Genomic DNA, 16,219 nt, shown 5'->3' with positions numbered 1-16,219 from the left:
TTTCCCCTCCTTTCAATTTACAAGTTCTTTTTTTTTTTGGTCAGTCTTCTCACTCTGACATGCACTGCACATCAAAGCAACACTGATCAGAGATGGTGGTCTGAGACATCACCCTGGTGCTTTGCGGTCTTGGAACTGCCCTAAACAGTGTCAGCGCCAGCTTAGCACCAAGACCCGCCCTGTGGCTAGCCGTCTGCTGGGATCTACATTCTAGTGTTCTTCACTGGCCTAACCCCTCAGAACATGTGATGCAGCAGAAAAGTGCAGGGCAGGCCGTGATGAATAAAAGACCCTGCCTTAGATGGCCCCAGGTCTCTGAATCCAGAAAAAGAACATACACGTCATAATTAGTGGTTGCCTTATTGGAAAGCTTAGCTCACTGCTAGCATGCAATTTTCTGCTTATTGGATCACTTTTTTTCCAGGAGACAGTGCCACATGTTTTTTTTTTTTAGTGCTTGCCCGAAACATAGCTTTTTAGCAGCCAAGTATAGCAGTTTGTGTGTGTGACCTTTATCCAGTTCCAGAGAGACATTTTTTCTGGGTGGCCAAAGTTGGTAGCCAGTTGACTTTTTTCATGGGTTGTCAGCTTTAGCCCATCACAATTTATATTTCTAGCATGGCCTTTAATACATCCCATTAACACAAGGCACCTTTTCTGTTTATCTGTCTCATAAGCTACTTTAAAGTGCTGTGTTAATTCTGTTTTCTTAACTTACAAGATGTTGGGGCACATCAACAAGTTCTTGATAAGCTGTTCATAAAGGGAAATACAGTATTTGTTGCCCTTACACCCAGATACATTCGGTTTTTAAAATAGCAATTCAAATATTTCCTCACATAAACTAAGCTGAGCACATTGGGGGTGTTGAGGATGCTCAAAAACTGCAGCACCTTCAAATAGCATGTCTTTGCTATTATCTGGATCAACTCTCCTTTAAGATGGTAAGCATTCATCTGTGGGCACGGCTGACAGTGCTGTTAAGCATATGTTTATGAAATAAAACCGTCATTAAATCAACCACAAAGTCATGCGACTGGGGTGAGCTGGTTCACTCCCCTTTCCCCTCAACCTGCCTGCATAAATACGGGAAGGCATGCTGGGAGAACAGATGCACAGAGAATCAGACTGAGAAGGGGCTTATGCACAGCAGAACACTTTGCCTGTTTATTTTTTCTGACAAAAAAATAGCACTGGGACATAGCTGAAGTGGCAAGCTCTCAGTCATTCATGGACCCAAGGCGCTGTTGTAAGTATTCCACTTTTATTGTGCAATCCCTGGGGGAGTGATGTTAAGACATAAATGCTATGATGCTGTGCAAAGTTTAAGAGTTTGGTTTAATTCTGGTACTAAGAGGAAGGTCGAAAACTGCCTGAAAAATGGTACAAGAAGAGGTAAGTTCATATAATATTATGATAACTTGGGTTGGGTTTTTATAATAGCAAACAAGTTGAACTATATGACAAAGTGAAGAAGAGCCTACAATTATCCCAGTGAGTCAGTGCTTTAGTGTTATTTATTTTACAGACATTCAATGTAGGTATACACTTATTCATTTTCAAGCGTCATTTGTCTTATTATTCCCATGTTCTATAGCCAATATATTGGGTTTGATTTGACACTGTTTGACTTGTTGGGAAAAGTCTACATTTTTAGGTTTAAAAAAGACAATTCTCCACATGTTATCTTTCTAACAGATTTAGTACATTTTCTGGCTTGTCAACAGAACTCTGCTCATAATGTGAAGAATACACTGCATATCTCTGCAATTATATACATATTTTGCATACTAGTGGGATCAAGTTTTGAAGGGTTCTTCCAAAAGATTATAAAATTAAGAGTTGGTGTCACATGTCGGCAGAAAGCATGTTGTGCTGCCTGTCCTTTTGACATCACAAAGGAGATGGTCCTCTCCAGCAAAACACTCACTCAAGCTTGAGCCCTCCCCCCATTAAGTGCAAACTGGCCAGAAGGTTTTCACAGGGCATTGACCTGGAAAGTAGAAAACTTGTGTGCTTTGAACAGCAATGACCACCCACTCCTCATTGCAAAACAGCGCTTAAGGAGGTCTGGAATGGCTCCAGATATGAACACAGTGTGGATGCTATACAACTATACGAGTATGTTATTTCATCACATTCAAAAGATTAAACATTAACAATATTTGCAGAATAATAATAAACTTTTAGCCAAAACACATGTGTAGGCCTGTATAACTAATGAATGTGCATTACTCCCTCCCCTACTATAATATCACTGAATTGTTCAGGCTTTCCAGTGAAATTTGCCATATTTTAGGCAATACCATCCAGGGAGACCTATTATTGCATGGTGAATGTTATAATCCACTGGTTAAAATCCATTATGAAGATTAGCCAACAGTATAGGTGAAATGTATTCGAAATTCAGAAAATTGTCAATATGCTTCCATTTAATGAAGAAGAGCAGATGGTCAGGAGATGGTCACTGTGATTGTTTATCACCAGTTTCTGGTAAAGAATATTTATCAGAACTGAAAGGTTTTGACCTCTGCAGTTACTTCCCAGAAAAGAGTGGGACATCTTGTCCATTTCCTCTTTTCTTCTGAACGAGTCTCCCCATGGACAAAGGTGGAACAGTTAGCCTGGTGTGGGTCACTGACCAGCAGTAACCCTATTCGTAGCCCACGTTGTTTTGATTGTATGGTCCTTAAAGTTGTGTCTGGCTGACTGGAGACAGCTGTCCCCGCCTCAGCCCTCGTTCTCAGTCGCGCTGGCCCTGTGCCCTCCCTCTGACAATCTTCCTCTGCTTTGCCCCAGGCAAAGACCTGCGTCATGCAAAATGTTTATTGTTTTGTATAAGCATGAAAGATGAGGTAAAATTTGACTTCTGTCAATTAATTTTAGTCGTATGTTGTGCAAGATCATCCACAAAACGTTCAATAGGCCTAGTAGTAAATATTGTTTCATTTTGGGCAGGACAGTTAGGACGACAAGCCAGCACATAAATCTCTCCCTCTCCTTTCGGACAGCTCAGTCTAAATGGTTTCTATAGTGATCAGTGCTGCCCCCCAATGTTCGTGCAGACAAAAAGCTGAACATTGCATGTCGCGCCTATCAAACGCACACACTCGCGCTCATATTCACATTCACTTGCACACTCAACCACTCACACAGCAGGCAAACACAAGCGGTGAGAGAAAAACTCGGACTACAACCTTCGCACTGGATAGACTACTTCAGATACCCAGGCAAAAGGCAAGGTATTCTCATTGTGTCGTGTTTTTTAAGCTTCATGCTCTGCTTTAGCACAGATGTTATTGCTTTTAGGCTGATGGGGATTTTGGTGCAGGATTTGGAAGTGCGTTTCACATCAAACATGCTGTGATGAGCGATACACAGGCCAGAATGATATGATGGGAGGCTGTACTGTTTTATTTTATGCTCTAAGTAAAATGCTTGACCATGAATATTTCCTCTGCTAAAAAGCATCATATGAGCTTGGTTTATTTATGATGTTTGGGCTGGAGTTTTAATGCTCCGTCTGGGAGTGCACTTTGTTTGGACGTTTTATTTGGAACCCCTGAGGGAAGTTGGAATAAACTGTTTTTTTCTGAATGATTCATATTTGGCAAAAATTACATCATACTTGTGGAGGATTGTTGTGGGTCAGTCACTCAAAAGGTGCAAAGGTTAGAGAGAGATAGATAGATAGATAGATAGATAGATAGATAGATAGATAGATACTTTATTGATCCCCAAGGGGAAATTCAAGCTAGATTAGGATAGTGTAATAGCTAAAACCCTTCAGCAGAGAAAGGTCTGTAATTATATTTATACTCATAATAGAGAAATAAAAAAGAAAATGTCATATACTCAGTCATACTGACAATGTCTTTCATTGACAACTTCAAAGTGTACAGTGGCAGCATCCCTATGCTTTAAACAAATGAAATTTGTAGATTTACCATTTGTCATCCATTAGATAAATATTCAATAAGGGTCCATATTTTTATATTCAGTCATATCTATCGGATTATGTCATACTGACTGTACACTTGAATGCTGCTGTATCTGTTAAATCCAGCTCCCTCAGGCACCATGACAGCCTTCGTCCTGTCTGTCCTCTTCCTGTTACCCCTCGCCATGGCGGACATAACTCCTGGCTGCAAGATCCGTTTCACATCCAGGGGTCTTGAGATGTGTAAGTGTGTATATAATTTCCTGTAGATCTTAGTCCAGCAAGATCTGTTTTGTCAGAGGCTGTTCTCTTTATCATGGTACAGTGGTACTGCACAGGTACTGGTCAGAACTTATACTGTACTTTAAGTAGGCCTACTGTACTGTAGCATAACAGAATATTTCCTGGCATGCTTTTGATGCAGCCACTAAGTGGGCCTGCAGCTCAGGGGTCACTTTTTTGAAGGCAACAGTTGCTTATGATTATTTAAGAAATAGCAAAATGTACTGAAACGCTGCAGTTGTCTTACTATGAAATGTACTGCCCCATTAAATTAAGCATAACCCATTAAAACTTGTCAACTAGGTAGTAGGTAGCATCATATTGGCAACACACTTTTTCTTACCTATTTGTTAATTGATTTGTCATAATGCTTTATTGAGAATACAGTACAGTTTGTAACTTGAAGCATTACTTTTTAGTGAAATATGAAACTCAGAGGTTTGTGGAGGAAGAACTCAGCAACATCACCATGCCAGAGATGAAAGGAAAAGATGGGCGATTTCAGTACACTATTAACAAGTAAGACAATCCAAACTGTCTATTTATCCTGTTGTTAATGCACTATCTATATGTTTATCAGAATACTGTACCAACTGGTATGCATACTTTGCTTGATGTATGACTTCAAGGCAGATCTGTTGATGAAACTCAATAATGATCGCCCTTTCGAGTCACTAGTCAGAGCCTGTAGGTCTCCACTGTAAAAATATACCTGCAGTCTGTATATTCTATTCCCACTTCACTCAGTTTTGAGCTCTTGACTCTGCGCCTCTCTCAGTGTGAAGATCACCCAAATGAATCTGACGCATGTTGACCTGCGCTTCCAGCCAGGCCTGGGCCTTTTCTTTGAAGTGGAGAACTCCTCCATCACCCTAAACTTTCATAGACGGATTCTCTACTGGTTCTTGTAAGTTTTAATGGTCTCTTGTCAGGTTGGTATGGCCTAACAGAGATTTTAAACGTTTACATCCACCAAATAGCATTCCTTTATTGACCTGTGTTGCATGGTTCAATCATACAAGTGTCCATTCCCTATGAACATGTGGATAATCCATTTTGAAATGCCCTGCACACAAATTATGAACATATTCCTTCAATTAATTACAAACCTTACTATCATTCTCATAAGAATGAGTAAAGGTTTATTTGAAAACGGCTATTATTAATTCCATTATAATATCTGCAGTATTTTATTACACATCCATTATGTGACGTTAAGGTTTTGTTTCCCAGTTATGATGTGGGCACTATTAACGCCTCTGCAGAGGGTGTTAATATCCACACAGCTCTGAACCTGATCAGAGATGAAGTGGGACGCCTCAAGATCTCAAATATAACCTGTGATGCCTACATTACCAAGATGAAGGCCAAATTCAGTGGCACTCTTGGGTAAGTACCTGGCTGAGTCAGTGAATGGATGATGTATGAACATGTGATTCAAACTGTGACTGTATGTGTGAATGAATGAATGAATGAATAAACAAACAAATTAATGAGCGAATTACAAAGGACATATTTTTGCATCTCTTCTGTATGCTGGTTGTAAGTAAACCTAAAACGTTCTTTCCTCACAGGAGAGTATATGACTTTGTTGCGACATTCTTGACCACTGGAATGCGCTTCCTCCTAAATCAACAGGTAATGTTGGTACTTTTCTAGGAGTCCAGAGGGAACATTTGAAGATAACATTATTTTTTCTGTAAATATAAACTCTGTATCATGGAAGAGGGAAATGCTATGCCAATTTGATAATTTTAGGATTAAAGACAGCTATTGCTGTCTTTTCATGTCAGTAACATGTACAGTACACTAAATTGTCCTAATGTGGGACACTGCCTAATGTGGGACACCTAAGCTCTTCTCCAGACTAAAGCCAAAGCTGCAGGGTCCTGTGATCAAAACTGGATGTGGATTTAATGTGTTGCCCTCACATTATAGCAGTAAAACCTACTACTGAAGTCCGAAAAGCAAAAATGTCCCTCATTAGGGCAATCCACCCTATGTAGACCTATGATGACTGAATAAAAAATATGTTGAATCATACTTTTTAGATATGTCCTTCCCTGGATCATGCAGGTCTGGTTTCGATTAATGCTTTACTGGAGACTATTCCAGGTAGGTTACTGATTTTTCCAAATACACCAGTCAGTGTAGAGTGATTACAATATAGGCCCTATTTGTTTTTTAAATGTTTGTTTTGATGTTACTCTTGCTCTCAGTGCGCTCAGAGGTGGACAGTTACATTGGTATTGATTATTCCCTGCTGAAGGATCCGGTGGTGACAGACAGCAGTCTAGACATGGATTTTAGGGTGACCAGCATACTTTTGTCACTAACATCAAACAATAGTTCACCAAGGTAGAGCTATCTTATGTTCTTATCCTTGTTGTCTTCTATCTCTGCAGGGTATGTTCTATGAACTTCAGAACGAGAATGACACCCTGCCGAACAATGGCGCAACTCCAATTATGTCAGAGTATGATAAGATGGTTTACCTGGCGTTGTCAGAATACTTCTTTGACAGCGGTTTGGATGCTTACTTTAAAGCCGGAATGTTTAAAACAGAGATTTCAAATGGGCGGGTAAGTATAGCCAATGTTGAATGTAATAAACATATCTAAACTTCTGCATGTAACAACAGTTGTTTCAAATAACCTTCAACCAACACAGATAACTGATAACTTGACTGACAACTGATAACCTGTGCATCTCCAGATGTCAAAGGATTTGGAGATGCTTCTGAGAACAACCTACTTTGGGACCCTCATGATGCTTGTGAGTGTTTTCCCATAAACATGCCCCGTTTTTTATAAGCATGAACTGTTTTTTTTCTCCGTTCTTGAAATGGCTATTATGGAGTTTCCACTGAGGACCTCCTCACTCTGTCCCATCAGAACCCTGCCCTAATGGAGGCCCCGCTGGCTCTGGAGCTGGAGGTCACTGCTTCCCCCCGTTGTACCATCAAATCCACTGGAGCCAGCGTGGTGGTCAATGCCATCGTCAACGTCCTGGTGCTGCCCCCGGGCCAGCCTCCCGTCCAGCTAAGCAGCATGACCATGGTTAGGGCCCCACAGTTGGACCAGCATGTTCATACCATGGAAGGGCTTGTTAATCGACTGTTCTACACAAACCCTTTTTATACGTGTCAGCTTTCATGTCGGTTTCTTGGTTGTAATTGCAGGAGAACAAATTTAATGCCAAGGTGTCGATGAAAGGGAAGAGACTCACCGTAAATATGGACTTGAGAAGGTAATAGCACCTAAATCAGTCCTCTCGGGACTATGCCACCTGTTCCATTTACCTCATGTACTCAAACCTCAAACTTTTTTTTTTCTTCCAGGTTTAAAATCTTCTCAAACAAATCTGCTCTGGAATCACTGGCGGTGAGCTACTGACGTATTGTTTTTGAGATGTTTGTTCTGCTGTACAAGTACAGTGTCCCAGGCAGATAAGATAAACATTTGACAAGTATATTCACACTCTTTCTGTACAGCTGATCCCCCTGCAAGGGCCACTGAAAACCATGCTTCAGATCTCTGTGGTGCCTCTTATTAACAGTAAGTGACCTTGCTTTACTCATACTTTAAGCTCAGGGCAGGGTTGTGCACAATTTGAATTGCAATTCTGCTTCCTGTTTGCTACCTCAATTGAAATGCAAGTAAAATTCAAGAATTTAATTGGAATTTAAGAGCCAGTTTCAATTCAATTCTGGAATTTTGCACAAGCCTGGCTCAGGGGTCTTGCCATGTTTACTGTGTTGGTTTCAGTGTAACAGTTATTAGTGAGATGATTTGGCATTATTTAGTTGTGTGTTTTATTATGTATTATTTTTTTTTCCACTTATCCTATAGATTATACCAAGAGAGGTGTGCAGATCCCATTGGCAGATGGAATGGACTTCATTGAAGAAGTGGTGAACTATTACAATGTAAGCTTTATATAATCTTTTCTGATATCCGTCCAAAAGAGTAATAACTCTCCCTTCAGTTCGGAAAATAGGCCTACTACAGATAAATTGTCACATATGCTCCAGTTTGTTCTCACACATTTTGTTAAATATTTATTTTCTTATCTGTCACCTTTCACCTTTCAGGGTTACATTGTAATAGGAGCGAACCTGCACTTTACCAAGGGTCTACGAGAAATCATTGAGAGCAATGTGGCAGAGCGCGACAACTCAGTCTAGATGTCCATTCCTGGTGACTGTGGAGTAGGTGCTAAACCCTAAAGAGACATATGCTCTCTTCCTAGAGTTCAACCGTCCAATTTGTGTAGACTTGCAACCTTAGTGTTACACACATTCTCCTGAAGGGGTTGGACAAGGTAAAGGGAACAGTACCCAGCTAGTGGGTAGATCTGTGGAGATCCATCTCACTCCAGCTTTCTCAGCCCTCTAATGTTTACTGTTGTGTTCATGTGTACAATATTAGAAACTTATGCTATTTAAGTTAAAAGCATAGAGCACTGTGTGGATCCTCCTCAGATCCCCTGCATGTTAGGGTATAAGTAAACCATTCACCAGCATCTGACGCCAGGATGCTGGTTTGCATTGGCAAGTATTCTAAGTACAATTAAATGGAGTTATATAAGATAACTGCACCAAGTAAAACATTTAAGGATGCAATATATGTTCCAGTGGTAAAAGGTTTCCGGGTTGTTCTAGAAAAAAATAATGGCTCACCCTAAAATGGGATACCTCACTTTGTACACCAAACACACTACAGTAATAGAGACTGAGTGGGGAAAAAACCCCTTCACATTACATTGTAAGCTGAACCAGTATTTAGAACCTGTCAAAAATTTGGTAGGCTTAATTGTATGCAGTACATTTGTACAATTCCTTATGTAGACAATGAAGTAAATGTTTAGATGATTATTCAGTTATAAATCAATTGAGTTATGTGCTACTGAGTGAGTATTATTACAGTTGTATTAGACAGCATTTTTCTTGTGGGTGTTTGATATTGCAAGTCATGTATTGATGTCTTCTGTTATGATTAAAAGGCTAATGAACACACTCACACACTGTCTAATGCAGTGTTTCTCAAACTTTTTTTCTGGGGACCCACTTTTTAAAAATGACAGACTATCGCGACCCAACTCATGACTGTGGTAGTTAACAAAGATCCTAATAGAAAGCTGTTAGCTTTCCTAAGCTAAGGTATAAGCTATGGGTATTACACAACAAATTGTCACTATGCTAAAATGTTTTACATTTATTGAAATAATGACAAGTTCTAAATATATCCTCTTCAACAGAGTTAAAATCAGCTGGTGCTGCAGATATAATAATAAATAAATAAATAAATACATAATATATGCATATTTCTGTTTTCCAGCAACATATTAGGAAGCATAGGCCATTTTACAGCACTGTACAATATAATCAATGGAATACCAACATGCTGCATTAAATGGATCCATAATCCTGTCATATACTGAGCATGCTGGTTGGGAAATATTTTTGAAATAAACTTTGCAGAGATGTGATGTAGGCCTACTGTTTAACACATGGGATCACAAGAGTGGCTCCCGAATCAGACGTTTCAGCGATTTCGCTCAGAAATCTCAAAGGCATAATACTGTCGCGATCGAGGCGCCTGTCCCATACCTCAAGTTTTTTTGGTGAATGCAGTAATCTTATTTGCTAGGTGAGGTAGGTGCTTGTCTTTGCCTTGTAACTGGACATTTAACTCAAATGTATCGCTAAGATATCAAATATATCGCTAAGATAGGCCAGCTTCGTCAAGAAATGTTCATTAGTGAACGTGCTTGCAGATTCAAACATGCGCTCTTCCTCCAAGAAGAGACAACTCGGAGCTCAAACACGCGCGACAGCACTTTACCTCGGGAAAGCCACCTTGCCTCGCTGTGAAACAGTACAGCCTTTTGGTCTGCTACCATCTCTTCCCAAAGTGCGGAGAATAGACGCGCTTTCAAGGGCCGGGTTTTGATGTTTGAACGTTCAAAATCTCATGTAGGTCGGGACTAAGCTGCCTTGACATGAGCGCTTCTATGAATAACACAGTGCGTCCATTGCGCATCGGGTGCTACCTGGGCCTAGGCTACAGATAAAAAAAATAAATAAAAAAAATAAAAAAAATAAAAAAAACAGTTTGAGAAACGCTGGTCTAATGCAAGATTTCCAAATTTAGCTGTGTATTTAGTTGTGTATTTAGTTGTGCATTTAGCTGGGGGGACAGGGGGGATGCTACACCAGGCACGCAACTGAAGTGTTCCATTCGCGGCGCATAAAAACAAGACGTGTATTTTTTAACGTACGCACCGCTATCACGTCTGGTGTAGCTAGTTCCATTGATCATAGTGGAAGCTAATTGTTGCAGCAGACCAAATGCGAACTGAACGCTTCAGTTACACACCCGATGTAGCCCCCCTTTTTCCCCAGAACACCATAAAACATGTAAACATTTCACAGACAATGAGAAAGAAATCCCTTCGAGGTGTGTATAAAAGACAAATTCCCACAGTTAAACTGCTGATAAAAGGGTACCGTTTAATGCTGAACATACTAGAGCTGATGCACAGCCTGGGTAGGGAATGTACAGGCAGTCATCAGCCTCATCATTAGATCTTTCCTTAAAACATTCATATACAGTAGGTCAAGTGCTGATTGTATTTCAGAATCATAGCATATGCAAAGAAAGGCTGTGCAAGTAATGCAAGTCTGGGAGTGGTGACGAGTGAGCAGGACCCCTCTCAGTAAGGCTGTTTGGTTATGAACCGGTAGAACATTGTGTAAGCGGCAATGGGTTTGTTAGCAGGAACACTGTGACCCCGCTCCCTGGGAACATAAGAAGGGAAAATGGTGGTAAGATACCTACACAATAGTAGTTGAAAATGGGTAGGTTACACAAAAGGGGAATCTGTGTGTGGTGCCAACTTTGAACACTGACAGTTAACTAAAACAAAAGCTATCAACATGTCATGCCATTGTGAGGCTTCTATCTTTGTCCTACCTTGACTGTGAGGAAGGCCAGGTTGAAGAACTCCTTGATGAAGCCACAATCTGTTGGCCGCCACCACTGAAGTAGCTCCAGGTCTGTCGCTGCACCTGCACCTAGGTTATATAATATTTCAACAATAAACACGTTACCATAGTCATGGTGGCCAGGACATAAACTGCTTAAGGGGAGATAAGCTTGCCTGTTGGAGGGAATCGACAAACCACTCAGCACCAAGGAAGCTGCAGACCATGTCGACATCACCATTTTACAGCAGAATGCGGTATTTCTGTACAGATGCACATGGTGGCAGAAACACAATTAGATTTGAATACCATTTGGTATACCATATGCACTCATGTGGCAGTTGCAGCTGTGTGTCCCCCATAGGTCATAGCTTACTTTGTCTGGTTCTTGTCCCAGAAAACTCACACGTTTTCTCAGAAGCTTGAGGTACTCAGGGCCAGATGTATTTGTGAACGTAGCGTTATCAGCGCCATGGACACACCGCAGATTGCGAACGCTGTCAGACCCAAGTTTGCGTCGTATTCATCAATCGTTTAATCCTTAGTGTAAACTGCGCCTTTCTCTGCCTTTCTCCGCCCATAAACGCAATTTACGAAAGTCCACAACTGAATGGCAGCGCTACAAGCGCAGTTGAATGAAGTTAAAGGAGAATTCCGGTGTGATATTGACCTAAAGTGAGTTGAAACATACCGAGTGTGAACGTATGTCTCATAGCCCATCTCGGCTTGTCCCCTGCACTCCAAAATCTGGCGCTAGTTAGCCGATGCTACCAACAGCTTTTTCAATGGTGGTGCTTCGGCATCGGGCTAGCCATGCAAATAAATCACTGTTTTACACCATTTAAGGCTGAATGTATCTCCACACTTCATTGGTAGACTTCCGAGGGCCCTGACATTTAAAACGAGACATTGAGAACTTTGAAAAAGCACTGGTAGTTTACATACAAGACGATTTATACAGACAGTATCTTCACGAAGTTTAGCGTTTGCAACCATCTTGAATTTAGTCACGATAAGTCGAGCGATGAGTAAGAATGAACAGGTATGATAAGGGATCAGATTCCAAAAATAATTCAGTGGAAATGCATGGATTCCAGTTTCTTCCAGTAGCAGCAACTGCGGAACGACTGTCCCTTTCACATAGACCGAGGCGGAATGGTGGGACAAAGTGTCTCGTCAAATTTACTACCAAGCCCCCTAGACATTTTGCAAGTTTTTTCGTTCCGGCACCAGTGTGAATGGGTCAAGGCGGAAAGGGGATTCTAGGCGACCATTTCGATGCTATGTCCAGCCCACTTTTATTGCAAATATATCAAAAGCAATAGCAGAGACAGCAATTATGTCAATCTTTAAATTCCCAAAGTCTCCAGTCATTTAATGCCTGCTAGAGTTGACTGTAGCTCGGAATGCAATCGGTTGCCATAATAGGCTATCCTAAAATCCAGCGATAAAACAAAGCATGAACTCATGAGCGTCTGTCTGCCCTATATGTATATCCTCCTCTGATTGTAATGCTTACAGATATCTAGGCGATATTTGTAACATTTATTTTATATTTGGCCTGTTATAAAATCATGTAGGCCTATTGAACAATTTAAACACATTGTGAACCCCAAAGTTGGAGACATGCATATAGACATTGCTGCAAATTTAAAACCTGATTACTCTGGAATGGCTAACTGTACAGGGGGATGCTTTACACCTTTGTGTTCAGTAAGGTCTGCTGTTTATTCTGATATATGGTTTGTCATGTGTTGAGGGAATGTTCGCGAAGTATTCCACCAAGATGAATGGGTAGAGAGCAGAAAATAACCTTTACAGAGCAGCAGCTCTGGCCATATCGGCTCTGGCTCACATGATGTAGGCCTACATTGCTTTAAATGCATTATCGCTTTAACACGCGAACAAGAAAGCAAAAAAAAAAGAAACCAATGAGCTTATGTCGCGATTTCCGATAGGCCCAGGCCTAGAGAAAAGACAGCTATGGTAACCAGTAGCGGCTCCTGGGTTGACAAATAGGCGGGGCAGAGTGTGATGATCAAGTTTAGGGAAAAAAAGCACACTAAGGTCGGTCCACGGAGATTTTGTTAATTTTTACGGCTTTCTTTCTTTCTTTCTATGGCTATGAGCGAAATTTGGGGAATGGAATCCCATAATGTTAGCACTTGCGGTCAAAACACCATTTTTTTCATGCATTATTAACCTATGGTTAACCTACTTAATAATTATTTTATTCATAAGAAGTGAAGTTTAAAATTTTGAGATTCCAGACAAATAAAAGCTACAAGGTAGGTACCGGTAATCAGCTTATTAGCTCAGATCAGTGGAGAACTACTTTGGGGGAAAAACTCAAGAGGGAAACAAATTAACCGAAAATAACAAATTGAAATCAAAATTCCACTGGAGCTCCAAGCGTAGGCCTATAGGCTTCACGCCGCATTACACTCAGCTCTCATAGTCAAGTTCAAGTTAAAGAAATGATAAGTAACGAAATTATTGTGTTCAATAGCCAGCTCAACTTTAAAGAGTAAATTAAAAGTAGGCTATTTATTAAAAAGGTAAATATTCTGTGTTAATTGGGGGGGTAGGCCTATACCATGGAATGAGTGCTTGCGTGTCCACCGTGGTTTGTATAGAAATTAATATTAAGTGACACATACACGTAAAAGGGCATTTTTTTTACGAACTCCTTGGGGAATGATTTGGAAAATTTGAGGAAGCTTGAACTATCAAATAGGATGGCAGCAGACAAATGGCCAGTGAATGAAAATCTGTCGGTAGCGGTAACTATGATTGTCACACACTTCATAGGCAATTTGCGCAAAGTTAGAAGCGGACCTGCGCTTATCCTGGACACCGGTGTTACATGGCAACTGGCACCCATGTTAACTGGCTGCGTTGGTGACGTTTAACCAGAGGCGGACAGAGTACACAGCTTCATTACTTGAGTAAAAGTACAGATACCCTTTGCTAAATTTTACTCAAGTACAAGTAAAAGTACAACAGTCAGATGTCTACTTAAGTAAAAGTACTGAAGTACTTGTTTTTAAAAGTACTTGAGTATAAAGAGTACAAGAGTAGCCTACATTTTCTAAATATTGCATTACTACTGCCACAGTGCTTACATTTATGTACAGAAACGTCCTACATGGAGTTATGAAAAATTTTAATGTTAATACCTTGGAGAATGTAAAAGGAATTGAAAGTAAAATCAAGACATTTTCATCTTTTTACCATGTTGCCAGGGATGGGCAGTATTTCTAATACATGTATTTCAAATAGGCTACGTATTTCAAATATAAAATACTATTTTGTAATTGAAACACTTGAAGCGAAAACTATCATTAACTTGTTCAGAAAATTGAAAGTCACAGGTTGGCACATTCCCGGGATGGACCTGCTGCGTTTTCATCCATTGTTTCGTCCATGGTTTTGTCTCTTATCTAAATCTGACCATGGAGTTGACTTTGGCGGAAAGCTGAAGGTGATTGCTGATAGGCTGTCCCAATCAGTGGTGCCTGCACAATCCAATCACGTTTGAGAGGGAAACAACAAATTGAGGGTTTCCAAAATCTTTCTTTTTTCCTTTTTTTTTGTAATGGGTAGGCTACTCACGGTTATGGATAGAAATGTAGTGGAGTAAAGAGTACAATATTTGCCTCTCAAATGTACTTGAGTAAAGTCATGAGTACTCCCCAAAAATGATACTGGAGTAAAGTACAGATCCCTCAAAATTGTACTCAAGTAAATCTACTCCGTTACTGTCCGGCTCTGCGTTTAACGAGTGATGACGTTTTTTTTTTTTGACAGATGTGGCCGCTTGCAGATTTGTCACTTTCTGATGGAAACTGGAGACGAACAAATACAAATATGCATGACATATTTAAATGTCAAAATTGTCTGTAGTACGCTACATGCACTGGACCATGAATATGCCACCAAAAAAATAAATACAAATAGCCTAAGGGACCGTTCGTTATTTATAAACAGGATCACCGTTGGGATTTTAAGTGCTTCGATCAAAAGTTGCATGACCTCCCCTGCCTGCTATATAATTTACAACGACCCTCCAGCAGCATTTTCAAAAATTACATGACCCTCCCCAACCAATTGTCGATGTCTTCCGCCGACGCTCTTACGCGCTATGAAAACACATCAACATATGCTACCGCCCTAAATCAACCTCTGCTTTCTGATCTTACACATCACACTTCACCAAGATGGTGGCCATTTCAGTAGATTTACTCACTAACATTGTTGTGGAAACACAATGGAAACTAAATGCACACTTCCTGCAACTGCATTAGCCTACTTGAAAAGTTACTCCTCTAGTAATTATTCACATGAAATAAAACAATAAAGCATTGAGACCATTCAACAAAGCACACTGGGTAATAACACATTCAACACATGAACTTGCTATGGACTCGTCTCTAGGCTTCCTCAGTCATTGTAAAGCTGCCGAAGCTGAACATTATCCAAAACTCAATTTCTCAGACGAGCGTCAATTTGGGAGCTTGCTACACCTTCCTTCTCAAATGACTTGAAAAGGCCGTTTGCACAATTTCACAAATAATCACAGGGACCGAAAAACACCTAACATGCCAACTTTTTCCGGGTTTATCATTTTAACGTTTCCCCGCTGTCTTGCCGTTTAATGTATTTTTCGTAGAATATCCCATATTAGTGTAATACTCTCATAACATTAGTCCTGCATTCTGGCCTGTCTCTGTGTTGTCCTGTTGTTACCCCTTGCCCTTCCAGAGAAACAGATGTATTCAAATCATCGTTTTGCTTGCTTGAATGCGAACTCAGAGTGATAGGCCTATTTAAAGGGACACCAGGCAACGTTTTCGTGTTAATTAATCATCTTCGTAAGCCGGTATATGGTTAAATGACTCATTACGGGGCGAATGAAGGCTCACTCACCCGCCCCTACTGCCTGTAGAAAGAATATCCCACTTGCAAGTTTGGTGTATCCTACCCGCCGACCGAAGCATGATCAGTTT

At 40.5% G+C, this 16,219-nt stretch overlaps 1 protein-coding gene and 1 long non-coding RNA gene across 4 annotated transcripts; one reads left to right on the top strand and one right to left on the bottom strand.

Moving 5' to 3' along the window:
- Nucleotides 1–1,141: 1,141 nt before the first annotated feature.
- pltp (phospholipid transfer protein) lies at nt 1,142–9,239 on the top strand. Of its 3 annotated transcripts, none has more exons than XM_076267600.1 (16): nt 1,142–1,249; nt 4,067–4,183; nt 4,642–4,741; nt 5,001–5,129; nt 5,456–5,611; nt 5,797–5,860; nt 6,274–6,337; nt 6,442–6,533; nt 6,628–6,804; nt 6,938–6,997; nt 7,117–7,281; nt 7,404–7,471; nt 7,563–7,605; nt 7,716–7,779; nt 8,074–8,150; nt 8,316–9,239. In XM_076267600.1, the coding sequence occupies exons 1-16, from the start codon at nt 1,231–1,233 to the stop codon at nt 8,406–8,408; spliced, it is 1,488 nt and encodes a 495-aa protein (XP_076123715.1). In that variant the 5' UTR covers nt 1,142–1,230; the 3' UTR covers nt 8,409–9,239. The 3 variants fall into 3 exon arrangements, with proteins under 3 accessions (XP_076123715.1, XP_076123717.1, XP_076123718.1); XM_076267602.1 differs by lacking the exon at nt 1,142–1,249 and adding an exon at nt 2,968–3,237; XM_076267603.1 differs by lacking the exon at nt 1,142–1,249 and adding an exon at nt 2,968–3,242.
- A 1,477-nt stretch (nt 9,240–10,716) lies between these two features.
- Nucleotides 10,717–11,813, bottom strand: LOC143104388 (uncharacterized). Its single transcript, XR_012983063.1, has 3 exons — nt 11,387–11,813; nt 11,200–11,300; nt 10,717–11,024 (listed from the first exon to the last, which is right to left on the bottom strand). It is a non-coding gene; the product is annotated as an uncharacterized LOC143104388 (long non-coding RNA).
- Nucleotides 11,814–16,219: the final 4,406 nt, after the last annotated feature.

This window comes from Alosa pseudoharengus, unplaced genomic scaffold (assembly GCF_046254945.1).
Source record: "Alosa pseudoharengus isolate Yale_2024_CS ecotype anadromous, Long Island Sound unplaced genomic scaffold, YU_APseudo_1.1 YU_APseudo_1.1_scf_5, whole genome shotgun sequence".
Classification (NCBI taxonomy): Eukaryota; Metazoa; Chordata; class Actinopteri; order Clupeiformes; family Clupeidae; genus Alosa; species Alosa pseudoharengus.
Note: the sequence above shows the minus strand (reverse complement) of the source record. Positions and strands in the feature narration are given on the sequence as shown.